Source organism: Sorex araneus, chromosome 11 (genome assembly GCF_027595985.1).
Source record: "Sorex araneus isolate mSorAra2 chromosome 11, mSorAra2.pri, whole genome shotgun sequence".
Taxonomy (NCBI): Eukaryota; Metazoa; Chordata; class Mammalia; order Eulipotyphla; family Soricidae; genus Sorex; species Sorex araneus.
Genome location: NC_073312.1, coordinates 3,196,662 through 3,224,470, shown reverse-complemented (window position 1 = coordinate 3,224,470; position 27,809 = coordinate 3,196,662). Strand labels below are relative to the sequence as shown.

General features: G+C 62.8%; 1 protein-coding gene across 3 annotated transcripts in view; it reads left to right on the top strand.

The window, feature by feature from the left end:
* The window catches only part of DOCK1 (dedicator of cytokinesis 1), a 270,057-nt gene that overhangs the window by 39,974 nt on the left and 202,274 nt on the right, over positions 1 to 27,809 (top strand). For 2 of the 3 annotated variants that reach the window (XM_055119526.1, XM_055119525.1), the window contains exons 8-21: positions 517 to 674; positions 1,265 to 1,346; positions 1,573 to 1,708; positions 4,180 to 4,252; positions 6,756 to 6,898; positions 9,551 to 9,676; positions 11,878 to 12,002; positions 12,707 to 12,805; positions 13,497 to 13,569; positions 16,572 to 16,675; positions 17,149 to 17,332; positions 18,789 to 18,886; positions 20,695 to 20,784; positions 21,057 to 21,157. In XM_055119526.1, coding sequence (XP_054975501.1) covers positions 517 to 674; positions 1,265 to 1,346; positions 1,573 to 1,708; positions 4,180 to 4,252; positions 6,756 to 6,898; positions 9,551 to 9,676; positions 11,878 to 12,002; positions 12,707 to 12,805; positions 13,497 to 13,569; positions 16,572 to 16,675; positions 17,149 to 17,332; positions 18,789 to 18,886; positions 20,695 to 20,784; positions 21,057 to 21,157 — 1,592 coding nt within the window. The remainder of the gene's footprint in view (positions 1 to 516; positions 675 to 1,264; positions 1,347 to 1,572; positions 1,709 to 4,179; positions 4,253 to 6,755; positions 6,899 to 9,550; positions 9,677 to 11,877; positions 12,003 to 12,706; positions 12,806 to 13,496; positions 13,570 to 16,571; positions 16,676 to 17,148; positions 17,333 to 18,788; positions 18,887 to 20,694; positions 20,785 to 21,056; positions 21,158 to 27,809) is intronic. The other variant, XM_055119527.1, reaches the window with a different exon arrangement.

The following is a 27,809-nucleotide window of genomic DNA, read 5'->3' as shown; positions in this document are numbered from 1 at the left end:
TGGATACCCTAGTGGCCACTGTTTGGGAGGGGCAGGAGAGTGGCGAGGTGGGCAGGGCTGGACCCGGGCTGTCCCTGGTGCTGGTCGCCCAGGGGTGTCTGGGCCCCAGGCCTGCCGTGCCTTGGCCGCGGTGGACGTTCTGGAATCACCGAGGCAGCCGTGGGTTCCCCGGCCTTTCCCTGGCCTGTAGGTGAGAGGCCGTGAGGACTCAGGGTGAATCCAGCCCGTGGAGGGTCGGTTCTGACGGGTCAGGGATAATGGGGTGGTGCCCCCTGTCCTGGGGCGGCTCTTGGTCAGCCTGAACTTGGCGTGTCTGCTGGGGTCGGGCCGGTCTCGGGCACCGCCGGGAAGCAGCTTTGAGAGCTGGCTCCGGGGACTCGGGCCAGCCCACGGAGGCTGGGGCGGTGTGGACACAGCGGCCCCATGCCACTCAGGGCCCGCCCGGCTCTGTGGGCTGCGAGGGGCCCGGGGCGGCCGTGGGCTCGGCTCCGGTCAGTGCCACCTTCTCTTCTGCAGTCGCAGAAGCAGAACATGGACATCAACCGGCAGGCCAGGTTTGCGGCCACGCCGTCGCTGGCCTTGTTCGTCAACCTCAAGAACGTGGTTTGTAAGATCGGAGAGGACGCAGAGGTGCTCATGTCGCTCTACGACCCCGTGGAGTCCAGGTTCATCAGGTCGGTGGGCAGCGGCCCCGCCTCCCGGGTTCGGGGTGCTGTGGCGGGCACCGGGCAGCCTTCCGGCCTGCCCCGGGGGATTCGGTCATCCTTGGCGTAGGATTCCGTGTTTTAGTTCCTCTTCGGTTTGCCACGGGCCCTGGGACACACACGCAGCCTTTATTCCACGTTTCCCGGGAATGGTGGATTCCGTCCTCGGGCGTCTGAGTCTGTGTTTCTTGCCTTTCCTCACTTGAACCCCCGCCCCACACCGCTTTTCCTTCCTCTGACCCGTAACGGTGCTGTGGACCCCCAGGACGCCCATTGAAGTGACTTTACCTGCAGCCCCTTGGACTCCCCTGGGGCCACCTGGTCCCTGGTTGAGAAGCCCTTGGCAGAGGGGACAGACCTGGCCCGTGGCTGGTTGTCCGGTGGCGCTCAGGACCCCGTGGGCGCCCTAACCCCCCATCCTGGGTCCCCATCTTTCTCACCTGCTGTCACGTGGCGGGTGTGGGGACTCCGGGCCTCGGTGGAGGAGGGAAGCGTCGGGGCCCGTGTGAGGTGTCGGGGCTCTGTCTAGCCGCGTGACGGGCTCTTCTCTCTCTCTGAAGCGAGAACTACCTGGTGCGCTGGTCCAGCTCGGGCCTGCCCAAGGACATCGACCGGCTGCACAACCTGCGCGCCGTCTTCACGGTGAGCCCCCCGCGACCTTGGGATTCGGTGAGAGAGACCCCCCCACCCCGCAGCGTGTGTCTGGCTCCCCCCGTGCCCGGTGGCCGTCGTGTCTGTGTGTGGCGCACGGATGAGTGAATCCCTGCCTGCCTCTTCCGCCCACCGCCCGGAGCTGCCCGGGCCGGGCTGGGCCGGGGCCGTCGGGGGCCGTCGGGGGCCACACGTGGACGAGTCTCGTCCTTTCCAGGACCTCGGCAGCAAAGACCTGAAGCGCGACAAGATCAGCTTCGTGTGCCAGATCGTGCGCGTGGGCCGTATGGAGCTGCGGGAGAGCAACACGCGCAAGCTGACCTCGGGGCTGCGGCGGCCCTTCGGCGTGGCCGGTAACCGCGCCCCCCATGCCCCTGCCCCGAGAAGCTGCCCGCGGCCCCCGCGGCCTCGCCAGGGACCAGTGTCTCTGCCGGAGAGAAACTCGTCTCTTGGTTCCTCGTGGGGTGGTTCCGAGTGGGCGGGTGTCCTGGACGCGGAGGCCCAGGCCCCGGGCAGCTTCCTGTTGGGGTGGCCTTGGCCCGGGGCGGGGGGGGGGGGGACGGACACCCATGGGTCCTGCCCACAGGGAGGCTGGGGAAGAAGGAGCAGAGCGATGGTGCTCGCTGGGGGACCCGGGTCTAGACGTGCGTGCGTGCGTGTGTGTGTATGTGTGTGTGTGTGTGTGTGTGTGTGTGTGCACGTGTGTGTGTGTGTGTGTGTGTGTGCGTGCGTGTGTGTGTATGTGTCTGAGTGTGTGTGTCTCCAGGAGGGACAGTGGGGCCAGAGGGGCCACTGTTCCCGCACCTCGGGGGCTGGCGGGCGGGCTGCTGTCTGGGTGCTGCGCGGGGCCCAGGCAGCTCGCCCAGTGGGTCCTCGAGCTGGGCAGGCTCAGCCCCGGCTGCTGTCCCGGAGCCCTGGTGGCCCCCTGGCCGGGGGAGGCTGGGCCTGGCCCCACTTTCTCCTGAGCACAGCAGCAGGAACCCTCAACTTCCGGGCAAGGGAACAGACCAAGGGCCTGGGGGCAGCGCAGCCCCACCGGGTGTGCTCCTGGGAGGAGTCGCCTCTTCCTACTGAGTGCTCCCGGCCACAGGGTGCTCCTGGGGGTGTCCCTTCCCCCTGAGTGCTCCTGGGGGTGTCCCTTCCTCCTGAATGCTCCTGGGAGGAGGTGTGCCTTCCTTCTGAGTGCTCTTGGGAGCTGTCCCTTTCTCCTGAGTGCTCCCAGGAGGCCTCCTTTCCTCTTGAGTGCTCCTGGGTTGAGGTGTCCCATTCTCCTGAGTGCTCCCGGGAACAGGTGTCCCATCCTCCTGAGTACTCCCAGGGGAAGGCATCCCTTCCTGAGTGCTCCATTGTCGGGTTCCTTCGGGGGAGTTGTTCCTGTGAGCATGTGGGGCCCCAAGCTTCTACCGGCCTGTTGCCCCTCCCCGTGCCCGGGACAGGCGGGAGTGTGTACACAGGGGAGTTCGGCTGTGCCAGTTTGGGGCACGGCAGGTCACCTGGCTGTCCCCTCTGGGAAGTGGCCGTGTCCTCCCTGCACCGCTGTCCTTCGTGCCTCCTGCTCAGTGGTCCGGGCTGTGCCTGGGGGGCCGCTCACAGCCCACTGGGCGGCACCCCAACCTCCCTGGGCAGGTGTGAGTGTGAGGCCCCCGAGGTCCTCCCGGGCCTGTTCCGGTGGCCCGTCAGCCCCCGGCGAGGGGAGCGGGGAACGTTTCCTGCCGTGAGCCTGGGGACCGGCAGAACTGACGCCAAATCTTTCCTGGGTCCTTGTTGTGCTTCTTCTGATGTGGATCTTTTAATTTTTCTCCTCTGTGTAGGTATATTTTTAATACCCAGCCCGTGCACACTGGACTCTCTCCTAGTTCCTTTAGTTTCTCTTTTTATTGAGGGGTTAGGAGGGGGGATTTGGGCCACACCCCGCAGTGCTGGGGCTCATTCCTGGCCCTGCCTGGGGGCATGTGTCCTTCTGGGGGTTGAACTGGAGTCAGCCTTGCCCATCGCACTGTCTCTCCAGCCCCTGTTTAGACATTTTATTTAAAAATCCCCTTTTTTAAAATTTTTTTTATTTTATTTTTTTGGTTTTTGGGTCACACCCAGCGATGCACAGGGGTTACTCCTGGCTCTGCACTCAGGAATCACCCCTGGTGGTGCTTGGGGGACCCTATGGGATGCTGGGAATCGAACCCAGGTCGGCCGCGTGCAAGGCAAACGCCCTCCCCGCTGTGCTATTGCTCCAGCCCCGATCCCCTTTGTTTTTGTTTCGGGGCCATGTCGGTGGTGATCAGGGGCTACTCCTGGCTTAGTGCTCGGGGGTCCCTCCTGGGGGACTGTGGTGCCGGGTCCTACCCGGCTCCCACACAGGAAGCCGTGGCGCTGTGCTCTGAGCCCTCCCGGCCCCCGTCATGGTTTTCTTAGGGGAGGCTGTAAATCCAGGGGCCACCCCACCCCCCAGCTCTGCCCGTGATCCGCCCCAGCTGCTGCCGTCAGCGCGTGGGTGGTCGGGCCCGATTCAGCTCTGCTCCTCGTACCCGTACCCGCCGTGTCTGGTGGGTGCTCTTCCTTAGACAGTGCTCTCAGCCGCACGCCCAGCTCCATTGCAGGCCGGTCCTCGAGGGCCTCTGGGTGCAAGGAGGGGGGTTAGTCCGGGGAGCCTGCACGAGGGTCCCCGAGCCCCCGGCCCGCTCCCGAGGGCCGTCTCTCCGCCCTTGCACTTGGCTGTGAGGAACCCGCCCGGGTGCATTGTCGCTCTGGCGCCTTCGGAGACGTCGACGCTGGTTTCTCTGACACGCGCGTCTCAACACGACGGTCTCTGCTCTGTTCTTGTCCCCAGTGATGGACGTCACAGATATAATAAATGGAAAAGTAGACGACGAAGATAAGCAGCATTTCATTCCCTTCCAGCCGTAAGTACGGGGCCCAGCGCTCACTCAGCTATGAGGTGGGAGACGGATGTTGGTGGTAATTACCTTATAACTAGTCGATAAGCTCCGCATCAACAGGGATTGATCATCTCATAATCATGAGAAATGTCCCGCCGGTCACCGGCCCGGCACACGGCACGTTAGTCACGCCCGTGGTCGCTGGCCAGAGCTGGCTCCCGGCCCCGGAAGCCGGGGTTTTCCTCGGGATCCCCACCTGCCTTATCACTCTGGACACGCTGAATCACAGTTCTGCTCAGCGTGTGACCGTTTCTCTGCATAATTGATTTACTCTGAGTGTTAAAAGACGGTGCTCGGAAATTCATCACGGGAGGCTGCTGGTTTTAAATAGAAAACCCAGCAGAGTCACGGAGAATTCTTTCGGGAAGGGAGAAACGCCGCTTGGGAGCAGATACCACGCAGGTCCGCGTCCAGGGTGGCGAGCCCGGCTGGTGTCAGGCAGGTGGGCTGGGCGGCCGCAGGGCCTGTGAGAGTGGCCGGGTCGAGGGCAGCTGTCCCTCCTGACTGTCCGAGGCACTGCCCCACACAGGTCGGGGCGGAGGGCTGAGTGCTCCCTGGGGTCTGCGTCTTCAGCAGACAGAGCACCAGGCGGGGCAGGCCCAGCCTGACCTCTTCCTCCGCGCCCTGAGCACTTCGGCCGTTTCCTCCAGACTCCCACAGGAAACTTGAGCTGTTGGCGACGGGCTAAGCTGGGGACTGTCGGTGGGTGTGGCGGGAGGGGCCCCGGGAGAGGGGCGTGGGGAGGGCCCCTTCCTTAGCCAGCCCCCACCGAGTGCCCCCGCTCCAGCTGGGCGCGACTGCTTGGTGCGAGCAGGCGATCCGGGTAGAGACCGAGACCGGGAGCAGGAGAGTCTTCCAGTGGCTTCTAGCAGGGTCCGGCAGGAAAGCAGAGTGTGTGCTCCCCCCACACCCAGACACGGCCTGTTCGGGCTCCGTTCCGTGGGTGACCCGTCCAATATGGTGACCAGTGGCCAGCATTATTTTTACACTCAGGAACGTGACATCAAATGAAACAGCCCGTTCCTCCGTCCCAGCCCTGTTCCCTGGGCCGGGGCCACCGGTGGCTCCTGTGTTGGGCAGCGCAGAGCAGGACATCCCTGGGGGAGGGGGTGGGGCTCACGCCTGGGGTCACTCTGCTCCGAGCACCCGGCCTGCAGACCCTGGCGCTTCCTTAGTGAACGGGGGACGTTTGTACCTGACGGTGGCTGGCGGAGTGGGCAGAGTCCGCCTTTGTTGGTGGTACTGGTGTCCCTTTGCTCACGAGACGCAGGACACCCCGTAGCTGCTGGACACGCTACTCTGTCCCTTGGGCCTGCGGGTTTCTTGGTGCCCAGGGAAGGTCCGAGCTGAAGTTCCCTGTCGGCCTCAGGTGTCCTGGGACACCGGCCGTGGCGGCTGGGGCCGTGGTGGTTCCCGTCACGGTTTGGGATGTCAGGGCTGGGGTCAGGGTTGCACTCGCTCACCTGCCGTTGGGGCGACACTCCCGTCTTTTTCTGTCTTTTAGTGCAATACCCACTTCAGAAAATACCGTCACATGTTCAGCTCCGAGTGTAATTTGTGACTTCCTGCTCCATTAAAGGGAGGCGCGTGCACAGATTAATGTTTGCGGCGTGAGGAGCGAAAGAGCAGCATGATTTTAATAGCCAAAGGAGCAGTGAGATCAGTTGTTTGGGAAAGGCCGGGCTAATGAAACCGTTTTTTGCTCCATTAAAACTGATTTATTCCACCAGCGGCTCAGTTTTAGGGAAGGGAGCCGCGCATGGGCCTGGGTCTTCCCCCTGGGCAGTCGCTGGACACAGGCTCTCTCTGGGCAGTGGACACGAGTGCTGGACCCTGGTCACCTCGTCCTGGGAACCCACGCCTGGGGTTCCGTGCTCGTTTCCCGTCGTCCTCTGCCGCCCCCTGGACTTTGTCTTCGCAGTGTTGCTGCTTCTGTTTGTTCTTTTGGCCCCAGGCAGTTTCTGTCCCTCGCTCCTGACCCGCCCTCGGGCCCCTCGCGGTGGGGGTTTGATTTGTTCCTGCATTGGACAGGCCGGGGGCACGCTTCTCCGGGCGCGGCCACTCTGGCCACGTGCCAGGGACCTCACTGACTGCATAGGTTGGGGGGGAGTGGCCAGCAGAGCACGTTGTCTCGCGGTGGCCCTGCCCGCCTCGCCCAGGGGACGGTCAGGGACCCTGAAACAGGCCAAGGCCCCCGCCGGTCCCCGCCCCGCCCTTTCAGGCCAGTGTGGAGGAGCAGGGGCGAGGGGGGAGGGGCCCCTCGTCGGCTGCTCTCCTGTGGCTCGGCATTTGCCTGATCGATGCTCTCCCCTGTCTCTCTTGTCCCCTGCCCTGTCCTCTGTCCTGCGTTGGCCCGATGGCTCCCTCCCACTCGGTGGCGATGGTCTCTTGTGTCCCCTTGTCACGTGGCCTCCGGGTCTCTGTGCACCTCTGTCTCCTGTGGTCTTGGTCGTCCCGTGCCCTCCAGGCTCGCGTTGGACGACGCCATTCGACACAAGCCGCTGAACATGTCATCCCGTTTCTCACCCAGGGTGGCAGGGGAGAATGACTTCCTCCAGACTGTCATTAACAAAGTCATTGCTGCCAAGGAAGTCAACCACAAGGGCCAGGGTACGTATGCGGTCGGGCCGGGGCGCGTACCCGCTGGGGCCGGGTGTGTATGCTCTCGGGTCAGGCTGTGTACCAGGGGGCCAGGGCATGTCCTCATTGGGTCAGGGCGTGTACACATTTGCCAGGGTATGTCCTCACTGGGCCAGGGCGTGTACACATCAGGCCAGGGCTATGCATTTCTCTCACTGTTGCCCTGTCTCAGGTGTGTGGAGTTTGGCGAGGATGAATGTGACTGTAGGGTGAGGATGAAGATGATGGTGCTGGTGCCCATCAGTCGTATGTTCATGATGATCGATGACGTGTGATCTGCTGGTGATAGTGGTGGTTGACATGTGTGCAGGACGATGATGATGGTGATGGAGCTCACTCATCCCGTGTCCTTGGGGAGAGGGTGGGGACTCGTGATCACTTGTGATGACCATGGCTCGGTGGTGATGGGGGCCGGTGTGTGAGTGAGGGATGGTGGTGCCTGGGGTGTGTGTGTGTGTGTGTGTGTGTGTGTGTGTGTGTGTGTGTGTGGGATGGTGGTGCCTGGGGTGTGAGTGTGTGTGTATGTGTGTGTGTGAGTGTGTGTCTGTGATAGGGATGGTGGTGCCTGGTGTGTGTGTGTGTGTGTGTGTGTGTGTGTGTGTGTGAGTGAATGTGTGTCTGTGATAGGGATGGTGGTGTGTGTGTGTGTGTGTGTGTGTGTGAGTGTGTGATAGCGATGGTGGTGCCTGATGTCCTCGTGACGGTGGCGGCTGACGGTGTGTCAGGCTGTGAAGATGGTGTTGGTGGCGGGGAGGACGGTGGTGAAGAGGCTGACCGTCCCACTGGTGATGCCCGGGTCAGTGTTTTGACACTGGCGTGTCCGTGTGTCTGGCTGCAGCCTCTCGGGGTTCCGTTGTTGCCCGTGTCGGCGTTGCCGAGAGCTGCCATTCGGTGTTTGGAGAGTGCGAGTGGGCTGGAGGCCCTCGGTACTCTGCCTTGGCCTCTGGCCGAGCCTGGCCGGCGCGGAGACCCCGGCGGAGCCTGTGGGCGCTGCCCCCTCTCCGCGTGCCCCCCGCTGCCCGTGAGCGCGGCTTTGTCTGTGCGTCCTTCCGGCCGCACCGTCCTTAGCCCCGCGCTGACAGCCTCCCGCGGCTGGCCTGCTGCTGGCAGAGGCAGCAGGTCAGTCCCACGGGCGGTGACAGTTGGCACTCACCTGCCTGCCAGGGGGCGGCCAGAACCGGCTGCTCCCCACGGCCCCGCCTCCTGCCCAGGGTCACCTTCATGGCTTCTCCCCGGGGGGAAGGGGGTGTCTCCGACAGCCAGTCGGGTTCCCGAGGGTCCGTTGACTGTGAAGCCACGGTGACGGAGGTCTCCATCCCCTTGCTCTAGAGGAGGGGGTGGATGAGTCTGGAGAATGTTCTAGAACAGGGAGTCCAAACACGGGCTCGGGGGCCAGTGCTGCGCTGCAGGTCTCCAAAGGTCGAAGAGCCAGTCCGGTGGGCCGAGGGGCGCTTGGGTTTCCCTAGGTGAGGACGACCCCAGCCCTAAAGGCAGCGGCCCGACGGGCCCCTGACGCCCTCTGCGGTGACAGGTGGCCTCTGGGGACAGGGCGGGTGAGGGGCGCCGTGTCTGCGCCCAGACCTGCTGCTGGCTCTGTCCTTTCCCTTGGACTCACACTGAGCCCCCCAGCACCCGGCCCCAGACGTGTCTGTCACAGCTGCACCAGGTGACACCCCAGCAGGAAGCGGCCATGCCCACCTCCGCCCTTCCCGGCCAGGGACCCTGGGAGATGGCCTTTCTGGCCTCGATGCTGCTGACCACATCCACCCACCCCTCCCCATCTCGTCCTCTCTGGCCTCGGTTTCCCCGAGTGTCCCTTAGTGTGGGGGTGAGGCACGTTCATGTGCAGAGTCCTGGGCCTGTGGCCTCGGGCAGCGTGTGTCCCCCCCCTCGGGGCCTGTGGCCTCGGGCAGCGTGTGTCCCCCCCCTCGGGGCCTGTGGCCTCGGGCAGCATGCGTCCCCCTTGAGGCCTGTGGCCGCAGGCAGCGTGCGTCCCTCCTTGGTGTCCCACGCGCCTGGACTTGGCTCTTCTCCTCGTGCTGGGTCACTGCCCCGTTCCTTGCTGTGACTTTGTGACCCACAGTCCCTGATGCCCGCTGCCCACTGCCCGCTGCCCGCTGCCCTGTGCCCACTTCTGGTATTTCTGTGGTCCCGGGTCCTGCTGGCCAGCAGGGCGGGAGACGGTGCTCGGGTCACACCCGCTGCAGAGACGGGGGCTGCCTGGGTCCCTTGGCAGGGGCTGTGTCGGGGCCTGCCGGTGCTCAGGGGTCCCCGTCACTCTCTAGGCTGTGGGGCTGGGGGCCGAGGGGCTGTGAGTCGGCCGCCCTGGGGGCGGGTCTGGGGAGTGTGACGTCCCAGTGCCCGCGGCCAGACACGCCCCTCGCCTGGTCTTCAGCCTCTCCGGGGCCTGAGCTGGCGGGCAGGAGTCCCCGGCCGTGCCCTCCTGTCCGTCGGGGCGGGGGCCCCCCACGCCGTCCCCCAGCGCCTCTCCCCCCCGTGCTCCCGGCCTTCTTCAAGGCGTGAGCGTCTGGGTTCAGAGCCGATCGTGGGCGGGAGTCGGCTCTGTGGAAACGTGTGGCGATGCACCGGGTGACCCGACTCCTGCTTCCGTTGCTTCCCTAGGTCTGTGGGTGACCCTGAAATTGCTCCCTGGGGATATCCACCAGGTCAGGAAGGAGTTCCCACACCTGGTGGACAGGACCACGGCCGTGGCCCGCAAGACCGGCTTCCCGGAGATCATCATGCCAGGTAGGCGCGCCTGGCGCGGGCGGGCGCAGGGCGGGGTCAGCACCGCAGGGATCGAGCCAGGGACCACCCGTGACCCTCGCGGGCGTCTTGGCCCCTGACCGTCCCTAGCTGCCCCACCGCGTGGGCTTGAGGGTGGCTGGGCCATCGGCCTGGGGCTGGGCGGCTCTGATGGGGCCCGGTTGGGCCTGTGGTTCACTGTAGGACTCAGGCACCTGCGTGCGTGTCCGGGCGGGGTCCTGAGGACATTCGGCTGTTCCGGGTCCCCTCAGAGGTCACGCCGGGGGGAGGGGGCCGGAGGGGCTCAGCCTTCCCTGTCTGTTCCCGTCCTTGGGAGTGAGCCTCGGGTGGGGAAGCAGCTGTAGCCACTGAGGCAGGGAGACCCCGGACTGGGTCTGGGCTGGCCGCTGTCACCTCGTCCTCTCCCCTACCCTCGGTCTGGGCTGGCCGCTGTCCCCTGCCTCCCTACCCTCGGTCTGGGCTGGCCGCTGTCCCTTCGTCCTGTCCCCTACCCTTGGTCTGGGCTGGCTGCTGTCCCCTTGTCCTGTCCCCTACCCTCGGTCTGGGCTGGCCGCTGTCCCCTGCCTCCCTGCCCACGAAGCGGTATTTCCTGTGCACAGAGAGGTGGCGGGTGCCTCATGGCCTCACGGCTCAGGAGACAGAATGCTCCAGGCCACATTGAGTGGCCGGTGCCCTGCGGACATTGGTCTGCTCGGGGCAGCAAGCGTGGGCAGCAGGGCCTGACCTCCATTTCCCCCCGCAGAGCTACGTCCCCCTTGGCATGCCGGGGGCAGTTCCTGCCGCCCCCTGCTTCCTCCCCAGCCCTGTGCCCTGAAGGTGCCACCCGGCCTCCTCTGGCCCCGGGGAATGGGCACGAGGCCCGCGGAGCTCGGGCAGCAGGGCTGGGGCAGTGCCCGCCGCGTGGGTGTGCGGGAGCATGGCGCACCCCCTGCGCATGTGCAAGGAAGGGCGTTTGCTCGGGAGGGAGGGGCAGGATGTGACCCCACGCAGAGCCCAGGGCCGCTCGTGGGCACCCAGGCGGCACCTGTGCTCGTGGGTGTCCCCATCACGCCGGCCCCACCTTGGATCTGAAGCCCCTTAAACAGATTGTGTGGTTCAGCCTCAAGACCAACCCGCTGCAGTTACAGGAAACTTTTTTTTTTGTTTGTTTTTTGCTTTTTGGGTCACACCCGGCGATGCACAGGGGTCACTCCTGGCTCTGCACTCAGGAATTATCCCTGGCGGTGCTCAGGGGACCCTATGGGATGCTGGGAATCGAACCCGGATCGGCCGTGTGCAAGGCAAATGCCCTCCCCGCTGTGCTATGGCTCCAGCCACCCAGAAAACTTTTTAGCCCCCCAATGAGGTGCTTGTGGCTGACGGTGCCGGATGGTGGAGAGCTCGGGGGCTCGTGTCCGTCCTTCCGCGCTGGGCCTCGGTTAGGCGGTGTCAGGCTGGTGACCCCGCGTGGGCCGCTGAGGGGCGAGGCCGGGGGGTCCCGCCCTGCCGCTCGGGCAGAGGACAGCAGGGTCAGCCCTCGGGCCCTCCCCAGGGTGTGGCGCAGGAAGGACTAAGGGGCCGTGTTGGGAGCACTGGGGAGACCTGCTTGGGCTCCTCAGAGAGAAGCGTCAGGCCGAGCCGGGACTGGCCCCGGGGCTGGGCGAGCCTCGCCCTGCGGGGTTGGGACTCCCAGCAACTGCCGCTTCCTGTGCTCGCGAGTTCAGGCTGTCGGAGACGCAGCTTTGTCTGTCCCGGGACTTCTTGAGCACGACCCAGAGGGTGCGAACAGCCTTCATGTTACCTCCCCCCCCACCCCGTCTCCCGGGTCCTTAAGGTCTCTCGTCGCCCGGAGCCAGTGGGGGGAGGGTGGGCGCGGCGGACACAGCGTGGCCCTCCCGGGACCCCCTCACTCTCCGCCAGCAGCTCGCGGCTGGCGACTGCTTGGCTCCTCCCTCGGAGGCTCACCCTGGGGGGGCTCCTGGGGGTCTCGGGGAGGCCCCGGCCACTAGATGGCCCTTGGGGCTTCTGCGGGGAGGGGGCCGAGTCCAGGTGGCAGGGAGGCCGTCACCCGGCGCCTGCCTGGGGCTCCCTGAAACGAATCAGCGGCAAAGTGTGCCCGAGGCGGGACCTGCCTGTCCTTGGGGGTCCCGGGGCCTGGCACCCCCGTTCCGGGAAACGCTGCTTTCAAGGCCCCTGCCCCCCAGGTGACGTCCGGAACGATATCTACGTGACCTTAGTCCAGGGCGACTTCGACAAGGGGAGCAAGACCACGGCCAAGAACGTGGAGGTGACGGTGTCCGTGTACGACGAGGAGGGCAAGCGGCTGGAGGTGAGTGTCCAGCGGCGCCCGCCCCCCGCCCCCCGCTGCAGGCCAGCCGAGGGGGTGCAGGGGTGCGGCAGTGCTGTTCCAGGGCAGCTGTGTGTGTCTCGGGGTGCCCGGAGCCCCCCTGGCGGGGTAGACCCAGGACTCAGCGCCCCGTTTGGTCTTGGGCACTGCGTGGCCCAGAGCGCCCGTGGATGTGGTCCTGGCGACCCGCATACTCGCCCTGGCAGTTGATGACTCTGCCCAGTTGACCTTGAGGTGCCCTGGGCCCTTTGAGCACTGCTAGGGAGTACCCTTCCGCCCTCCCCAGCTTTCAAAGAGCAGAGGCCTGTCTCGAGGCTGGGGGTCGTGGCTGCCGTCTGAGGTGGGGGCAGCTCCGGAGGGCCAGCCTGGCACGGGGGGGGACGGTTGGCTCGGCTCCCACCTGGGGACCCTGCGCGGTGGTCCCGGCTGCCCTCAGTGCAGCCCGCCACGATGGCCAGGGTCAGAGGAGAGTGACCGTCGCTGCTGGGCAGCTCCAGGGACAAGACTGGGGGCCTGTCCACACCCCACCCCACCCCCGGCCCTAGGGCTGGGCCGCAGGAGTGCTGAGCCGCAGTGCCCCAGGGCTGTGCGGGGGTGGGGCAGCGTGCAGGGGCATGTCCAGGGGGAGGGTGCGTCCCCTCGGTGCTCCTGGGGTCTCGAGTGACCTGTCCCCCGTGTCTCCGAAGCACGTGATCTTCCCGGGGGCCGGCGACGACGCCATTTCCGAGTACAAGTCTGTCATCTACTACCAGGTGAAGCAGCCGCGCTGGTTCGAGACCGTGAAGGTATCATTGCTGCGCGCGCTCCCCGGGGCTCCGTTCCCAAGTGCTCATTTGTATCCCGGGGAAATCCCCGCCGCCCCCCAACCCCCCGGGCCGCCCACGCCGGGCTCCCCGCAGCCACCGGCGGCGTTGCTAAGGAACCGGCCCGGCGCTGCTGGGAATCCATTTACTCGGCCCGCTTTCGGACATAAAAATAGGACTTTCATGGAGACGGATGGCCGCGGCCTTCCCGCCCGCGCCTCTCGCCGGCTGTTTTATGAGGCTCGCGCCCGCAGCCATGCGGGGAGAGTGGAGACCAGACGCAGGGGACCTGGGCTGCCCCCGCCCGCCCGCCGCGTGGGTGGGTGGCTCGGCCCGGCGGGAGGCCTGGGGATCCGGGACGCACTGCAGGGCGGGCGCTTGGCGGCCTCCCCAGCGCCCACACACGGGGGGGTCCTGGGCCGGGGGGTCCTGGCCCAGCTGCCACAGAGAAGGAGCCCCCAGAGCGGAGAAGCCGGGGGCGGGACCCCCGAGGCCCCTCAGAATAGGGGCCCCGGGCAGCGCCAGGACAGAGGGGCTCAGAGCAGGGGCCCGGGAGTACCAACCGGCGTGTCCCTAGTGTGGTGGGGCCAGGCGGGCGAGGGCGGGGGGGCCAGCGGGGCCTGGGGTCCCGGGTGCGAGCGGGGCCTGGTGCTCAGGTGCCGTGTCCCCCCAGGTGGCCATCCCCATCGAGGACGTGAACCGAAGCCACCTCCGCTTCACCTTCCGCCACCGGTCCTCACAGGACTGTGAGTCGCCCCGGGGCTCGGGGGGGCAGCGGGCTGAGCGCTGACCTAGATTCTTCCGGAACACCCCGCCCTGTGCGCCCTCCCCGCTCCCCCCGCCCTCGGACGCCCGGGTGCAGCCCCCGTGTCCCTCCCGGGACTCTCCTTCCCCGCAGACCTTTCGTCCATCCCGGTGCCCCGGGGCGTGCAGGGAGGGCAGAACTTTCTAGAAGGAGCGGCCAGAGCAGCGTGGACAGCGGCACCTGGAGGGGACTCCCTTCCTCCGCAGCAGTGTCCACTGAGGCGGGGTGGCCCTGGGTCCCTGGGCCCCCGCATCCCCCCGGGGCGGAGCTGCCTGGTGGTGTCGCAGCTGTGGCCTCTCCGTGCTGGTGCTGCTGGGACTCGCCCTCCCCAATAGCAGAGCGGAGTCCAGCGGGGTGGGGGGGTGGGGGGAAGCGGGCGTTCGGGGTCAGTCACCCGCGTGTGAGGCCCATGGGGTGTTGGGGTGCAGAGAGCAGACGGCGCCTGAGGCTGGGCACGCAGGGGTCGGGAGTGGGGACCAGCTGTCCTCCTCTGCCCAGGGGTGGCCCCGGCCCTTCCGCTGTCCCCTGGGGCTGGCCGGCAGCAGCTCCTTCCCCGGGGAGGGCGGCAGGTGGTTTCTTGCCCTTGGGCGGGCAGCGGGGTGCCGGGTGCCGGCCTCGTCTGTCCTGGCCCCTCAGTGGCCCCGGGGCGGCTCGCGGGTGCGCATACATGTCCACTGTGCCCGGGACTGGTCTGGGTGACCTGGACTGTGCGAGGCCTTCGTGTCCTGCCTGGCAGTGGGACCCTCCGGCGCCGATGGCTGCTGTGAGCTGGGGGTGGACACTCCGCGGGGGATGGACAGACCCTTGGCTGCAGACCTCTTCCTGGCGGTGTATTCGCGGGGCTTGGGGGGACGGGCCTGTGTGGCTCAGCTCAGCCCCAGGAGCCTGTCTGTCTGTCCTGCGGGCCTGCTCCTGGGCATTCGTCTGTTCTAGGCGTCCTTCTGTCCCGGGCTTATATCTGTCCTGTGGCCCTATTCTGGGCACCCGTCTGTTCTGTGGGCCCTGCTCCCGGGGCGTCTGTCTGTCCTGGGCACCCCTCTGTCCTGTGGGCCCTGTTCTGGGTGTCTGTCCTTTGCCCTGCTTGGGGTGTCCGTCTGTCCTTTCCCCTGCTCCCGGCACCCGTCTGTCCGTGGGCTGTGGTCCTGCTGCAGATGGTCCCGTTCTTGCTCGTGCTTGACTCGCTGCTGCCTGTGCCAGGCTGGCGGCCGTTGGTCCCGTTGCTGCCCAGTGCCCCTGCTGCCCAGTGCCCGCACAGCACAGAGGGTCCCCGAGGGAGCCAGGCTGTGCCGTGTCACTCCCCAGCGTCCTCGGCGCCTCAGAGAGAAGCTGGGCAGACCCAGGCCACTCCCAGCCTGTCCCTCGCTGGCCTCTGCCCCGCCCTGTCCCCTGTGACAGCCCCTCCCTGCCCTGCTGCCCCACGAGGCACTCTCGGGCGCTTCCCTCTGGCCCGCCAGGCCCCGCCCACCCTTCCCACAGCGCTTCTCCGACAAATCGCCGAGTTTTGTCTTCCGGGGTGTCTGAACGGCCTTGTTTGTTGCTGCAGCCCCGAGTGGAACAAACACTTATTGAGTTTCCTGATGAATGGCGCTGTAGCCCGCCCGGAGACGCGGTGTGAAAAACACGGGCCCCTCCTGCCCAGAGAGCGGCCGAGAGAGGCATCCACCAGAAGTCAGCACACACATGTGTCCACACACTTTTACACAACACTCGCTCACACATGTGTGTAACATGCATGTGATGTACTCACACATGCTAATACATGTGTGGAACATGCATACACATGTACTTCTACACACCTATGCTTGCTCACACATGCATGTAACATGCATGCACTTGCATATATCTACATTCACACATGTGTGTAGCATGCATATGCATGTATTCACACACCTACACAACAACTTGCTTGCACATGTTTGTAAGATGCATGTGCATATACTCACACACTTACACTTGCTTTATGTATGTAACGTGTGCATATACTCACACACCTAGACTTTCTCACACATGTATGAAACATGCATGCACATGCACTCCCACACGCCTACACGTCACACATATTTACACACATGTTCCACATGCAGACATGCATGCTCAGACACACACCACGTGCATTCATACACACTCTCGCGCACACACACACCCCACCCCTCCCTTCAGAGAATAGTGGCTGCGAGACACATTCCCGATAGAAATGATCCGTGTGTGCACACGCTCACTCACGCCTGCTCTCGACGCGAAGCTGCCATTCCCCCCCTCAGTCTGGGGCTTCCCCGGCATCGGCTTCTCTCGGTCCCGGGGCCGGGCTGGGGCCCTCGTGGGCACGCTGCCTGGGGCTGGTTGTCCGGGATTGGCTCTGGGGGGGCCAGCTCTGGCCGCAGCCTGGGGGTGCCCCGGGTGGAGCCCCGGGTGTCCTGCTCTCTGGGCCCTCCGTGCCCCTTGCCCTCACGCCCCGGAGCCCCCCAGTGCTTCCTCATGGGGGCCACAGACTGGTGGGTCCTGCGCCAGCAGGGTGGACAGGCAGGCACAGGCCGGGGGCCACGCAGCCGTGCTCCCGGGGGGCTGGGCGGGGAGCACCCCCTTTGGGGAGGACGGCCGCTCCCTCAGCTCGGGACTCGGCCCAGTGCGTGGCAGAGACAAGACGCTGTCTGCCCTCTCGTGACGGCCAGTTTCGGAGGGACGGTCCAGCCTTCCCAGTCGCGCTGGGCCTGGTGCTGCTGGACGGCCCGGAGTCCCCGCCCAGCCCTCGTCCCCAGCCTCGTCTCTGGCTCTGTCCTGCCCCCGGCCCCTCAGGGCCTCCTGAGGGCCGTCCACGCTCGGGGAGACGCTGTCAGGGCAGCCGGGCTCCGGGCTCGGCGGAGGGGCCTCGTCCCGGGTCTCCGAGTCCAGCTTGCCGGGCCCTTCCCAGCGGCCGTGGCGACGGACGGCGGGTTTCTCTTGCAGCCAAGGACAAGTCCGAGAAGATCTTCGCACTCGCCTTCGTGAAGCTCATGAGGTACGACGGGACGACGCTCAGAGACGGGGAGCACGACCTCATCGTCTACAAGGTACCCGCCGGGGGCGCCCCGGGCAGCTCAGCCCCTCTGGGGTGCCGGCGGGGAGTGGGGGCTGGGCCCCCCAGTCAGGCATCCAAGCAGAGGCAGAGCCGCGGTAGGGACGGCTGAAGGCCGTCTCCGAGCCAGGGGCTCCGGGGCACCCCAGGGGCCCAGGGCAACGTTGTGTACTTGGTGGGGCCTGTGCTTGGGACGAGGGGCCAGCCTGGGGACACAGGAGGGGCCCCCTGGGGAGAGACTGAGAGACTGGTTTGAATTTAATTTATTTATTGGGGTTTCCGGGCTCACTCCCGGCGGAGCTCGGGGGCCGCTTGGGGCCAGGGGGTGGCTGGTGGGTCGTCCGGAAGCCAAGTGCCCCCCACCAGCCCCGGAAACTCTGGTGGGACAAGCAGGAAGGCGCTCTCGGGGTGGGGGGGGCGGGGGCGGGCGGGGGGGTTGCTGTGTGCAAGCTGAATCGCCCCCCGCAGGCCGAGGCCAAGAAGCTGGAGGACGCGTCCACCTACCTGAGCCTGCCGTCCACCAAGGCCGAGCTGGAGGAGAAGGGGCACTCGGCCACGGGCAGGGGCCTGCAGAGCCTGGGCAGCTGCGCCATCAGCAAGGACTCCTTCCAGATCTCCACGCTCGTGTGCTCCACCAAGCTCACCCAGAACGGTGTGTGAACCAAGCTCTCCCGGGAGGCCGAGCCCCGCGTCTCCCCGGCTGGCCTGTGGCGAGAGCCCGTGCCAGGCGGAATCGGGGCGAGTGCCGGGTAGGGTCCGAGCAGAGCTCGGGGTGACAGGGCCCACCCGGCCCGCCAGGCCCGCCTGCCTGCCCTCCTCGTGCGCGGGCTGCCTCCAGGGAGTGGAGGCCTGGGGCATCCTGGGCCCTGGCCCTCTGCGCCCCGGGGTTGTGGCCGTTTCTCTTTATTCCCGAGTCACATCGGCCTTTGGGCTCGACACTGGGGCCCAGGGACAGGGGGCGGGGCCAGGACTCACACGCGGGCCCCCCCCCCCCGAGGGAGGCGTGTTCTCATGCCGCGCCAGCCCCCACGGCGAGCAAGGGCAACCCCCCTCTGTCCACTGAACTTGAGCCTCAGAAAGCGCCATGTGGGGGCTGGAGTGATAGCACAGCAGGTGGGGCGTTTGCCTTGCACGCGGCCGACCCGGGTTCGATTCCCAGCATCCCATAGGGTCCCCTGAGCACCGCCAGGGGTAATTCCTGAGTGCAGAGCCAGGAGTAACCCCTGAGCATCGCCAGGTGTGACCCAAAAAAGAAAAAAAAAAAGAGCACCATGTGCTTGGGGCTCCCCCCAGGCCGTCCGTCCGACAGGGACCCAGGACCCGTCTCTCCCAGCAGCCCCCCAGCCCCTCCGCTCCCCCACGGCTGTACCCTGGGAGGCGGCCCCCCGCCCTGCGAGGCTGGGGTGGTCTCGGGACTCAGCTGACGCCCCGCTTCCCCGGGTCTGGGGGCTGCGCGTGCACGGTGGACCTCACCCTCGCCCCCACCGTGCACGGGGGCTCCCGCCCCTGAGTGTCTGAGTCAGGCCGGAACCCCTGACGTCCGGTGCCCCTGACCCTGCTGTCCTGGGTGCCGGCCGGGCTCTGGGCGCCCTCGTGTCCCTGGCTGCTGGCGTGTCCCTGTGGACGGGGTCGGGAGACTGCAGCTAGGACACTGTGCCTTGGGTCTGAGCCCTGGGTGTGTGGGTGAGCACTTCCGTGAGACCCCGAGCTGCTTCCTTCCTGCGCCTGCAGGGAAGGGGCGGCCCCTCCTGTCTGGAGGGCTCAGACCAGGGCGGCCCCGGGCCCTTTGCGGGTTCAGCCTCGTGCCCTGACCCCCGCCCTACGGCAGTGCCCATGCCCGGTGCTCACAGCTCTGCCCCCGGGTGCCTTGGGGCCCTGCTGGGGAAGCCCGGGCCGGGCGGGGCACGGCGGGGCGAGTGTGTGGGGGTCGGGCTCACCTCTCAGGACGCCGTGACGCACCCCCACGCCTCCCCTCTGGCTGCTTGGGTGTCTCCCCCGGAGCCCTGCTGCCCTGCACGGCCGCCGGGAGCGCTGTCCCCTCTGCCTGGGCATGGCTGTGGGGCAGGTGGCCGGAGCGAGGCCGGCGCTGACCGTGCCTCTCCCCGCAGTGGACCTGCTGGGCCTCCTTAAGTGGCGCTCGAACACCAGCGCCCTGCAGCAGAACCTGCGGCAGCTCATGAAGGTGGCCGGCGGCGAGGTGGTCAAGGTGAGCCGGGCGCCTGTGCGGACCCTGCGTGCAGACCCCGTGTGTGGACCCCCGTGTGCGGAGCCCGTGTGCGGACCCCCTGTGCGGACCCCCTGTGCGGACCCCCTGTGCGGACCCCGTGTGCGGACCCCTGTGTGCAGCCCCCTGTGTGTGGCCCCTCGTGTGCGGCCCCCCGAGTTCGAGTGCCGGTCAGGGCTGGCCCGAGACCACAGGTTCTTCCCTCTCGAGACCCCGCGACACGTTCTGGGCTGGTCCCGAACCCTGTGTGGGGGCCACACCCCGAGACTCTGCTCTGGACCTTCCCCCCCACCCCGCAGCCCTCGGACTCCTGCTCGGCCTGCACCCCCCGCAGTGTCTGTGAGGGCGGGGGGCTCGGCCGGGCCCTGCTCTGTCCCTCCTGTGCCCGTGTCCTGGCTCTGCCGAGCGTCCACTTCTCTGGCCTCGCTCCCTGCCCTCTGCCTGGGGCACCTTCTCCGCCTGCTCCTGTCACTCTGGGTCTGTCCCACCCCTGATCCTCACTGGCAGGTCCTGCTGGTCGCTGTCGGGTTGAGGGACGATGGTGGCACATCAGCCGCCAGGCCTGGACGAGGACGGGGGCACCACCCTGCTGTATGCAGGCCTGTGACCAGGCTCCAGCCACGCACTGGCGCACCTGCTGCCCACCTGTCCTGGGCCTGGTCACCAGCTGGCCGTGGGGGTGTCCCGGGGCTGGTCATCTGCTGGCCATGGGGTGTCCCGGGGCCGGTCACCTTCCATGCATAGGGTATCCTGGGGCTGGTCCCTGCTGTCCGTAGGGTGTCCTGGGGCTGGTCACCTGAAGTCCGTGGGGTATCCTGGGGCTGGTCATCTTCCATCCATGGAGTGTCCTGGGCCTGGTCACCTGCAGTCCGTGGGGTGTCCTGGGGCTGGTCATCTTCCATCCACGGGGTGTCCTGGGGCTGGTCCCTGCTGTCCATGGGGTGTCCTGGGCCTGGTCACCTGCAGTCCGTGGGGTATCCAGGGACTGGTCATCTTCCATCCATGGGGTGTCCTGGGGCTGGTCATCTGCTGTCCGTGGGGTGTCCTGGGGCTGGTCACCTGCTGTCCGTGGGGTGTCCTGGGCTGGTCACCTGCTGTCCGTGGGGTGTCCTGGGGCTGTAGCCGCTGGTGTGACGTCTTAACTGTGCACAGATCTTCTCCCCGGAGTGGATGGAGAGGAATAGCGTGACCAGGCGGTGCCGAGCCCAGTCACGTGTCTGCCGGCACACGCTGGCACCTGGGCTGTGTCCTCTCTTGTTCTCGCCCGTTTCTGGTTGTGACCGGGGCAGGGTCCCGGGGGCCTGGGGGTTGCTGCCCTCCTGGGTCTCGGTGCCTCTGGGGCCTTGGTGGCACGGGGCCCCCTGAGGGAGCTCTGCGGTGCTGCGACTGGCTGTTCGAGGCCCCGAGCTCTCAGCTGGGGCTTCTCTGGGGCCTCGAGTGCCCGAGGCCGAGTGCCAGGGAGACCTGAGCCGCGTTGCTCCCGGCGGCGTGCTCTCACGCGGTGCTCACCTGAGAGTTCAGATCGGCACCACGGACGTTGCCAGCTCCTGTTCAAGGGGCCAGGGGTCTCTCGTCTGTCTGCCGTGTGCCCCAGCCCCAGCCCCGCTGCCTCCCCAGGGCCTGTGTCTCTCGGGCGTCGGCCTCCCTGTCCCTCCTCATGCCCCGCCCAGGCCCCTCCTGTCCCCCGGCTTGTGGGTGGGTGCCCTGTCCAGGCAGGAGGCGCTGGGGGGGCCCCGAGGGCGGGTCTGCGTGTGCCGAGGCCGGCCCAGCAGCCCGACTGTGCCGCACAGTTCCTGCAGGACACGCTGGACGCCCTCTTCAACATCATGATGGAGAACTCGGAGAGCGAGACCTTCGACACGCTGGTGTTCGACGCGCTGGTAAGCGCCCGCTCCGGCCTCGGCTCCGGCTGCTTCTGTGGGGGGCGGGGCTCGAGGGGGCTGGGCTGGCTCCGGCCGTAGTTTCCGTTGTGAACCCAACCGGAGCCGAGGCCCGGGAGCCGGAAGGGTCCCCCTCGCCCCACACTGGCAGGCGGCAGTGCCAGGAGGCCGCATCGCTCTCCGCTCCCTCGGCGTGGGCCGGGGTGCGGGGACACCAGCGCCTGCCGGGCAGGCGTTCACGTTCCTGACCGAGCCGTGGGTCTCTGTCCCAGGTGTTCATCATCGGCCTCATTGCAGACAGGAAGTTCCAGCACTTCAACCCTGTTCTGGAGACGTACATCAAGAAGCACTTCAGCGCCACGCTGGCCTACATGTAAGCCCGTGTCCCGTCCCCCAGGCTGGGGACGCGTCCTCCGCGCCTGTCTCCTAGAGTCTTCTCTAGGAACTTTGGTCAGCGGGGATGTGTTTTTCCCCCGGAAAGCTCTTAAATTTACTGGAATTATTATTATTATTATTATTATTTTGCTTTTCGGGTCACACCCGGCGATGCACAGGGCTTACTCCTGGCTCTACACTCAGGAATTACTCCTGGCAGTGCTTGGGGGACCATATGGGATGCTGGGAATCGAACCCGGGTTGGCTGTGTGCAAGGCAAATGCCCTACCCGCTGTGCTATCGCTCCAGCCCCCTGGAATTATTTTTTAATTGTCTCCCTCTGACATGCCTGAAACTCTGTTGAAAGAGATGTGTGAACTCTGATGAGCTTGAACTGTTAGCCCCAGGATGCCGCTTGCTCTCCCGTTCCCCCGCACGCCTCCCGTTGGTCTCCGAGGGCTTCTGTGTCGTGCAAGCAGGCGGGTGTCAGGGTGTGGCGCGGCCGCTCTGCTCGGTACCGACCCTGGTGGTGTGTGGGGGATGGGCCAGCTGCAGCATCAGCCCGGCCTCCTGCCCACCCGCTTTCCCCCCACCCCCCACTGTGCCCCCGGGTCCCGCAGCACAGGGGGTAGGAGCTGGGCGAGATGCTGCCCCTCACCTGTGCCTGCCCCACCCGCTGCTCCGTGACCCTGACCCCAGCATGGGGACGAGAACCTGGCACCCCCCAGACTCCCTCCCTGTCCCCGTGCCCGGCCTCATCCCCACCCCCACAGTTTGGTGGCCGTGACGAGGCCAGTCTGAACTGGTTTCCCCGAGTCCCGCCTTGCTTTCTCACTGGCAGCCAGTGTCCGTCCTTTGCCCTGTCCGCATCAGCCTCCGCTCCTGGCAGGTGCTTTGATTCTTGTTATTTGTTTGGGGCCACATTCAGCGGTGCTCAGGGCTGGCTCCTGGCTCTGTGCTCAGGGCCCCTCCCGGTGAGCCTTACACACTTGCGGTGCTGGGGATGGGCGCCAGGTTGTCCCCATGCACGGCAAGTGCCATGAGCCTGGACTCCCAGCCCTGCTGGAAGACTTAATCTTTCCGCTCTCACGTGGCTGGCAATGGGTTTCTCTTTATGCTTTTAATTGGTAGTTATCCGATGGCCAAAGGTATCGATCGCATACTTGTTTTTTATTTGTTATTTGTGAAATATAGGTTCAAATATCTCTTCCAAATTCAGTTTCGTGATGGGACCTCAAATATTGAATGAATTTGAAGGAGACATTTGTAGATCGAGACCTATGAGACATATTGGTATTTGGCTATAAGTTGCCAAGTATAAGTTTTGAGTCTTTTTATCCCTGTCTGCAGCTTGTTTGCTCTTTTTCTTAGTTGTGCCTCTTTTTTGGCCACACCTGGCTGTGCTCAGAGTTTACTTCTTGCTCTGTACTTAGGGGGCCCTCCTGGCGGGGCTTGGGGAGACCCCGTGGGGTACCAGTGATCAGACCTGGGTCGGCAGCATGCAAGGCGGGTGCTCTGCCCACTTACTCCCTTCCTAGCCCCACTTGCTGTGGTCTTTTGAAGGTGCAGAAACTAAGTTTCACTGGAGCCAAGTTTATCATTTTTAAAAACAGATTTTTGTTCCCTGACTAAGATAATCTTTGCGTAAGTCAGACACAACCACCTGCACTGTGGCTGTGACAGACACAGGTGCCCTGGGGACAACTGAAAGGAGTAAAATTTCACTCTCCCTCCTTGCCTGTGTCCCCGAGATCCAGAAGGTTCCGTCCCTGCGCCCGGTTCCCCGGGCCCTCGGGGAGGTGCCGTGGCAGTGGCCCTCTTGGTCTCGGCTGTTCAGAAAGTGCATCCCCAGGGTCCTCATCTGTTCCTCACCCAGCCCCAAGGCAGACCCGGCCTCGGGCTCCTGCTTCCGCCTGGTGACTCGCACCTGAGGGGGTGTTTGGAGTGGGTGGCCGGGCACCGGAGCCCCGAGCTTTAGTCTATCTGCCTAAGCCGCTGCCGCAGGCCGGGCCCGGAGACCGCGTTACCCCGCGCAGCCCGACCCTGGTTCTCACTCAACGTTTCAGGGCGTACAGACGCCAAGGAACAGGGCGCTGGCTTTTATTTATTCTTTCCGGCCTCGCCGCTCTGGTTTTGGGGTGAATCTCAGCGCTGTGCCTGAAGGTCACTGTCAGAGGAGCCAGGGAGTGAGCTGGAGCCCCTGTGTGCAGCCCGCCCCCTCCCACGGCCCCGCCCCTCTCCCACGCGGCCCACCCCTCTCCCAAATAGCCCCGCCCACTCCCACACGGCCCCGCCCCTCCCACACGGCCCCTCCCCCTCTTCCACACGGCCCCGCCCCTCTCCCACATGGCCCCTCCCCCTCTCCCACGCGGCCCCGCCCCCTCTCCCACACGGCCCCGCCCCCTCTCCCACGTGGCCCACCCCTCTCCCAAATGGCCCCGCCCCCTCTCCCACACGCCCTGCCCCCTCTCCCACGAGGCCCCGCCCCCTCTCCCACACGGCCTCGCCCCCTCTCCCACGCGGCCCCCGACCCCTCTCCCACAAGGCCCCCGCCCCCTCTCCCACACGGCTCCGCCCCCTCTCCCACTCAGCCCCCGCCCCCTCTCCCACGCGGCCCCCGACCCCTCTCCGTGCAGCCCCCTGGCCCTGCTCCCTAAGGAGTCAATTTTAAGCTGCCGAAGACGCACACTTTATGCAGGAAATAAGTGAAAGATGGTAGTCAATGTATAATTGAACGTATTACCAAAAAAAAATCATCTAGTACCCTGGAGTAAGTTTAATGAAAAATTTAATGAAAAGTCTAATGACAAATGAGTGGCAAGTCCCAAGCGCCGAGGCGCGCCCCTTACCGAGCTCCTGAGTCGGAAGGTGCGACACGGTGCTCTGCGTCTGTGTCCCGCATTAACCTGTGACTTAGGAGAACGGCACATCAGAGCCTCAGCATTCTTGGGGGGGGGTGGCCGACTCCTCTGTTTGAACCCCGACCTAGGGGAGGGATGTGTGTGGAGAAGCCGAAATGACTTTTCACAAGATCCTGGTTTGGACTTTCTCTGCCACCCTGGGGCGTAGGCGGGGCTGTCCTGGCTCAGCCAACCTGGGCGGGGTGGGGCTGGACGAGGAGCCGGTGCATGACCTGTTGACTTCTGGAACATTCCATCCTCTGGAGTGGAGGCACTGCTTCAGGCGTGAGGTGGGCGCCCGTGACCTCCACTGCAGTTCCCTGCAGACTCCTGGGCTTCCCTCCTGTGGGTGATGCTGGGGCTGACCACCCCCCCTCCCCCACCTGCCTGTACTGCCCTCACTGACCGAATCTGTCAGCCCGCACTCTGGTCCCTCAGGGCAGACAGCCAACAGCCCTTTGCACGGCAATTGCTGAGGGTGACGGGGACAAATAGAACAGCCTTGGGGCCGAGGTCCCCAGGCCCTCCGAGGTGAAGGATGCTTCAGGTGTGTCCCCGGGCTCACCAGCATGTGCCTGAGGCTCACTGGGCCATCCGCTCTAACCCCCTTAGCGCCGGTCTGTTTCGTCATACTTGACAGAAACACATCCTCTTTGGGTTTCTGTATCTTCTTAGGGAGTCTGATTTTCTCAAGTGCTTTTAGACTTTCGAAAAGAGTATACCTGTTCATGGTATCTTGGTCTCATTATTCTGCTTTTATTATTAAACCTCTCGCATACTTTCAAACTTTGAATAAATCTGTCATTTGATTTTTTGGTTGAGTTACAGAAAAATAAATTTCCTCTCTTTTTTAGAACTAATTTTTTACAAGGACTAAAAATTAATTACTTTGTGAAATATTAATAGTTTACAAAGGTATGGGTTAACATCAGATATTTAATATTTTATTTGTACTGAGTATTCTTAATTTTTGACACAAAAGTTAATGAAATGTTTAAAATTGGGCCCACATGAGTAACTTGACTGCATGGCTTAAGAAACTGGAAAATGACCAACAAGAGGTGCCCAGAGCAGTCAGGAGAAAGGAAATAACAAAACTTAGAGCAGAAATTAATGAACTGGAATCCAAAAAAAAGATGCAAAAGATCAATGAAACCAAGAGCTGTTTCTTTGAAAAAATAGACAAGATCAATAAACCACTAGCAAGACTCAGAGAGAGAGAGAGAGAGAGAGAGAGAGAGAGAGAGAGAGAGAGAGAGAGAGAGAGAGAGGGAGGGAGGGAGGGAGAGGGAGAGGGTGAGGGCGAGCATGCCCTAATAAACTTAATCAGAAATGAAAGAAGAAGCTGTCACAACAGAAACCACAGAAATTCAAAGGATTGTCAGAGATTAATTTGAGAATATTTATGCCTGGAAAAGAGAGAACCTAGAAAAAATGAATAAAGATTTGGTATCCTGTAACCTCCCAAGACTGAACCAAGATGATTTGGAAACAATAGGTTTGTATAGTCAAGTGGCAAGCTACAAAATTGATATGCAAAGCTCATACCTTTCCTACTACAAATAATGAATTAGAATAAAGAGATACTGAAAAACCAAACAGAACCAATTACTATTGATGAAATTGAAATGGTAACCCAAAGTCTCCCCCAAACAAAAGCCCAGGCCCAAATGGATTCACTGGTGAGTTCTTTCAAACCTCTAAGGAGGACCTACTGCCAATCCTTCTCGAGCTCTTCCAGGAAAATGAAGAAATAGCAAACACCCCCAGTCTCTAAGGAGCAGACATCAACCTGATACCAAAAGCAGACAGAGACACCACTCAAAAGAGGAATTACAGGGTAATTCCATGGTGAACACAGATGTGAAGATACTCAACAAATACTAGCAAGTAGAATCAATAATTCATCAAAAAGATCAAAAAGATTGTATGTCATGACCAACTAGAATTCATCCCAGGGATCCAAGGATGGTTTAACACGCAAACATGTATAAGTCAATCAACATAATATACCATATCTGTAAAACAAAAAATAAAGGTCATATGATCATACCAGTAAAAGCATTTGACAAGACCCATCACAACTCGTGAGAAGAACTCTCAGTAAAATGGGAATTGAAGGGACTTTCCTTAGCATAGTCAAAGCCATTTACCACAGTCCCAAAGCAAACGTTGTACTCGTTGGGGAAGAATTAAGAGCCTTCTCTCTAAGATCAGGCGCAAGACACGGTGGCCCACTCTTCCCACTTTTATTCAATATAGTACTGGAAGTACATAGACATTAGGCAACAGGAAGATATCAGGGGCATCCAGATAGCCCAGGAAGAAGTGAGCTCTCACTACTTGCAGATGACCTGATAGTGTATTTAGCAAATCCTAAAGTGTCTACAAAAAAGTCTCTAGAAGCCAATAGATTTGTAAGGTGGCAGGCTACAAAATTAATATGCAAAAGTCTGTGGCTTCCCTCTGCATAGTGGATGAGAAGGAAGAGATTTTAATAAACAATCCCATTCACAACGTGCCTCAGAAAATCGAGCACGCGGGAGCGACTTAGCTCTAGAGGTGGAAGAGATAGACAATGAAAACTGAAATACGCTACTTCAAGAAATTAGAGAGGATACGAGGAAGTGGAAATAGATCCCCTGCTCCTGGATTAGGAGGACAAATGTTGTTAAAATGGCAGTACCCAAGTGCTATGAGAAAGGTTGGTCCTGGCACCAAGGATGGAAGAATAGCTCACAGCTCTCTGATAAACATTTTTAAGAAATAAATACTCTCAAAGCATTGTATCGATTTAGTACAGTCCTATAAAGATATCCATGTCAATTTTCAAAGAAATAGATAAAAATTCCTGAAATTCATAAGGAACAGTAAACCCCTGAACAGTAAACTGCTTGAGCAATACTTAGGAAAAATATGATGGGAGGCATCCCTTCCCCAACCTCAACTGTACTACAAAGTGTAGTAATTAAAACAGCGTGACTAAAGTGGTTTAATTAAATGCAGTAATTAAAACAGCATGAATAAAGACAGACCCTCAGATCAACGGAATAGAGTCGAATATCCTGAGATGAACCCTCAGGTATATGATCGGTTGATCTTTCATAAAGGAGCAAAAAATGTGATGGTGGATCAAGGAAAGCCTCTTCAAGTGTTGCTGAGAAAACTGGCCAGCTGTAAGCAAAACATCAACTCCCTCCTCTTCTTTTTTTTTTCTTTTTTGGGTCACACCCGGTGATGCACAGGGGTTACTCCTGGCCCATACACTCAGGAATTACCCCTGATGGTGCTCAGGGGACCATATGGGATGCTGGGAATCGAACCCAGGTCAGCTGCGTACAAGGCAAACGCCCTCCCCGCTGCACTATTGCTCCAGCCCCCTCCCTCCTCTTTCCTAACGCCAGGCACAAAAGTCAAATAAACATGGATTAAAGACCTCCATATCAGCCTGAATCCATAAGGGACACAGAGGAAAATGTAGGTAGAACTCTCCAGGACGTTGAAGCTAGAGGCATGTTCAAGGGTAAAGCCCCACTCACCAAGAGTTGGAAGCAAAGACAAACAAATGGGACTGCTTTAAATTAAGGAGCTTCTGCACCTCAAAGGAAATGATGACCAGGACATAAAGAGAGCCCACAGAATAGGTACGATTATTTACCCAACACATCTGATAAGGGGTTAATATCTAAGATATGTAAGGTGCGGTTAGAACTTAACAAGAAAAAAAGATTTCAACCACATCAAAAGATT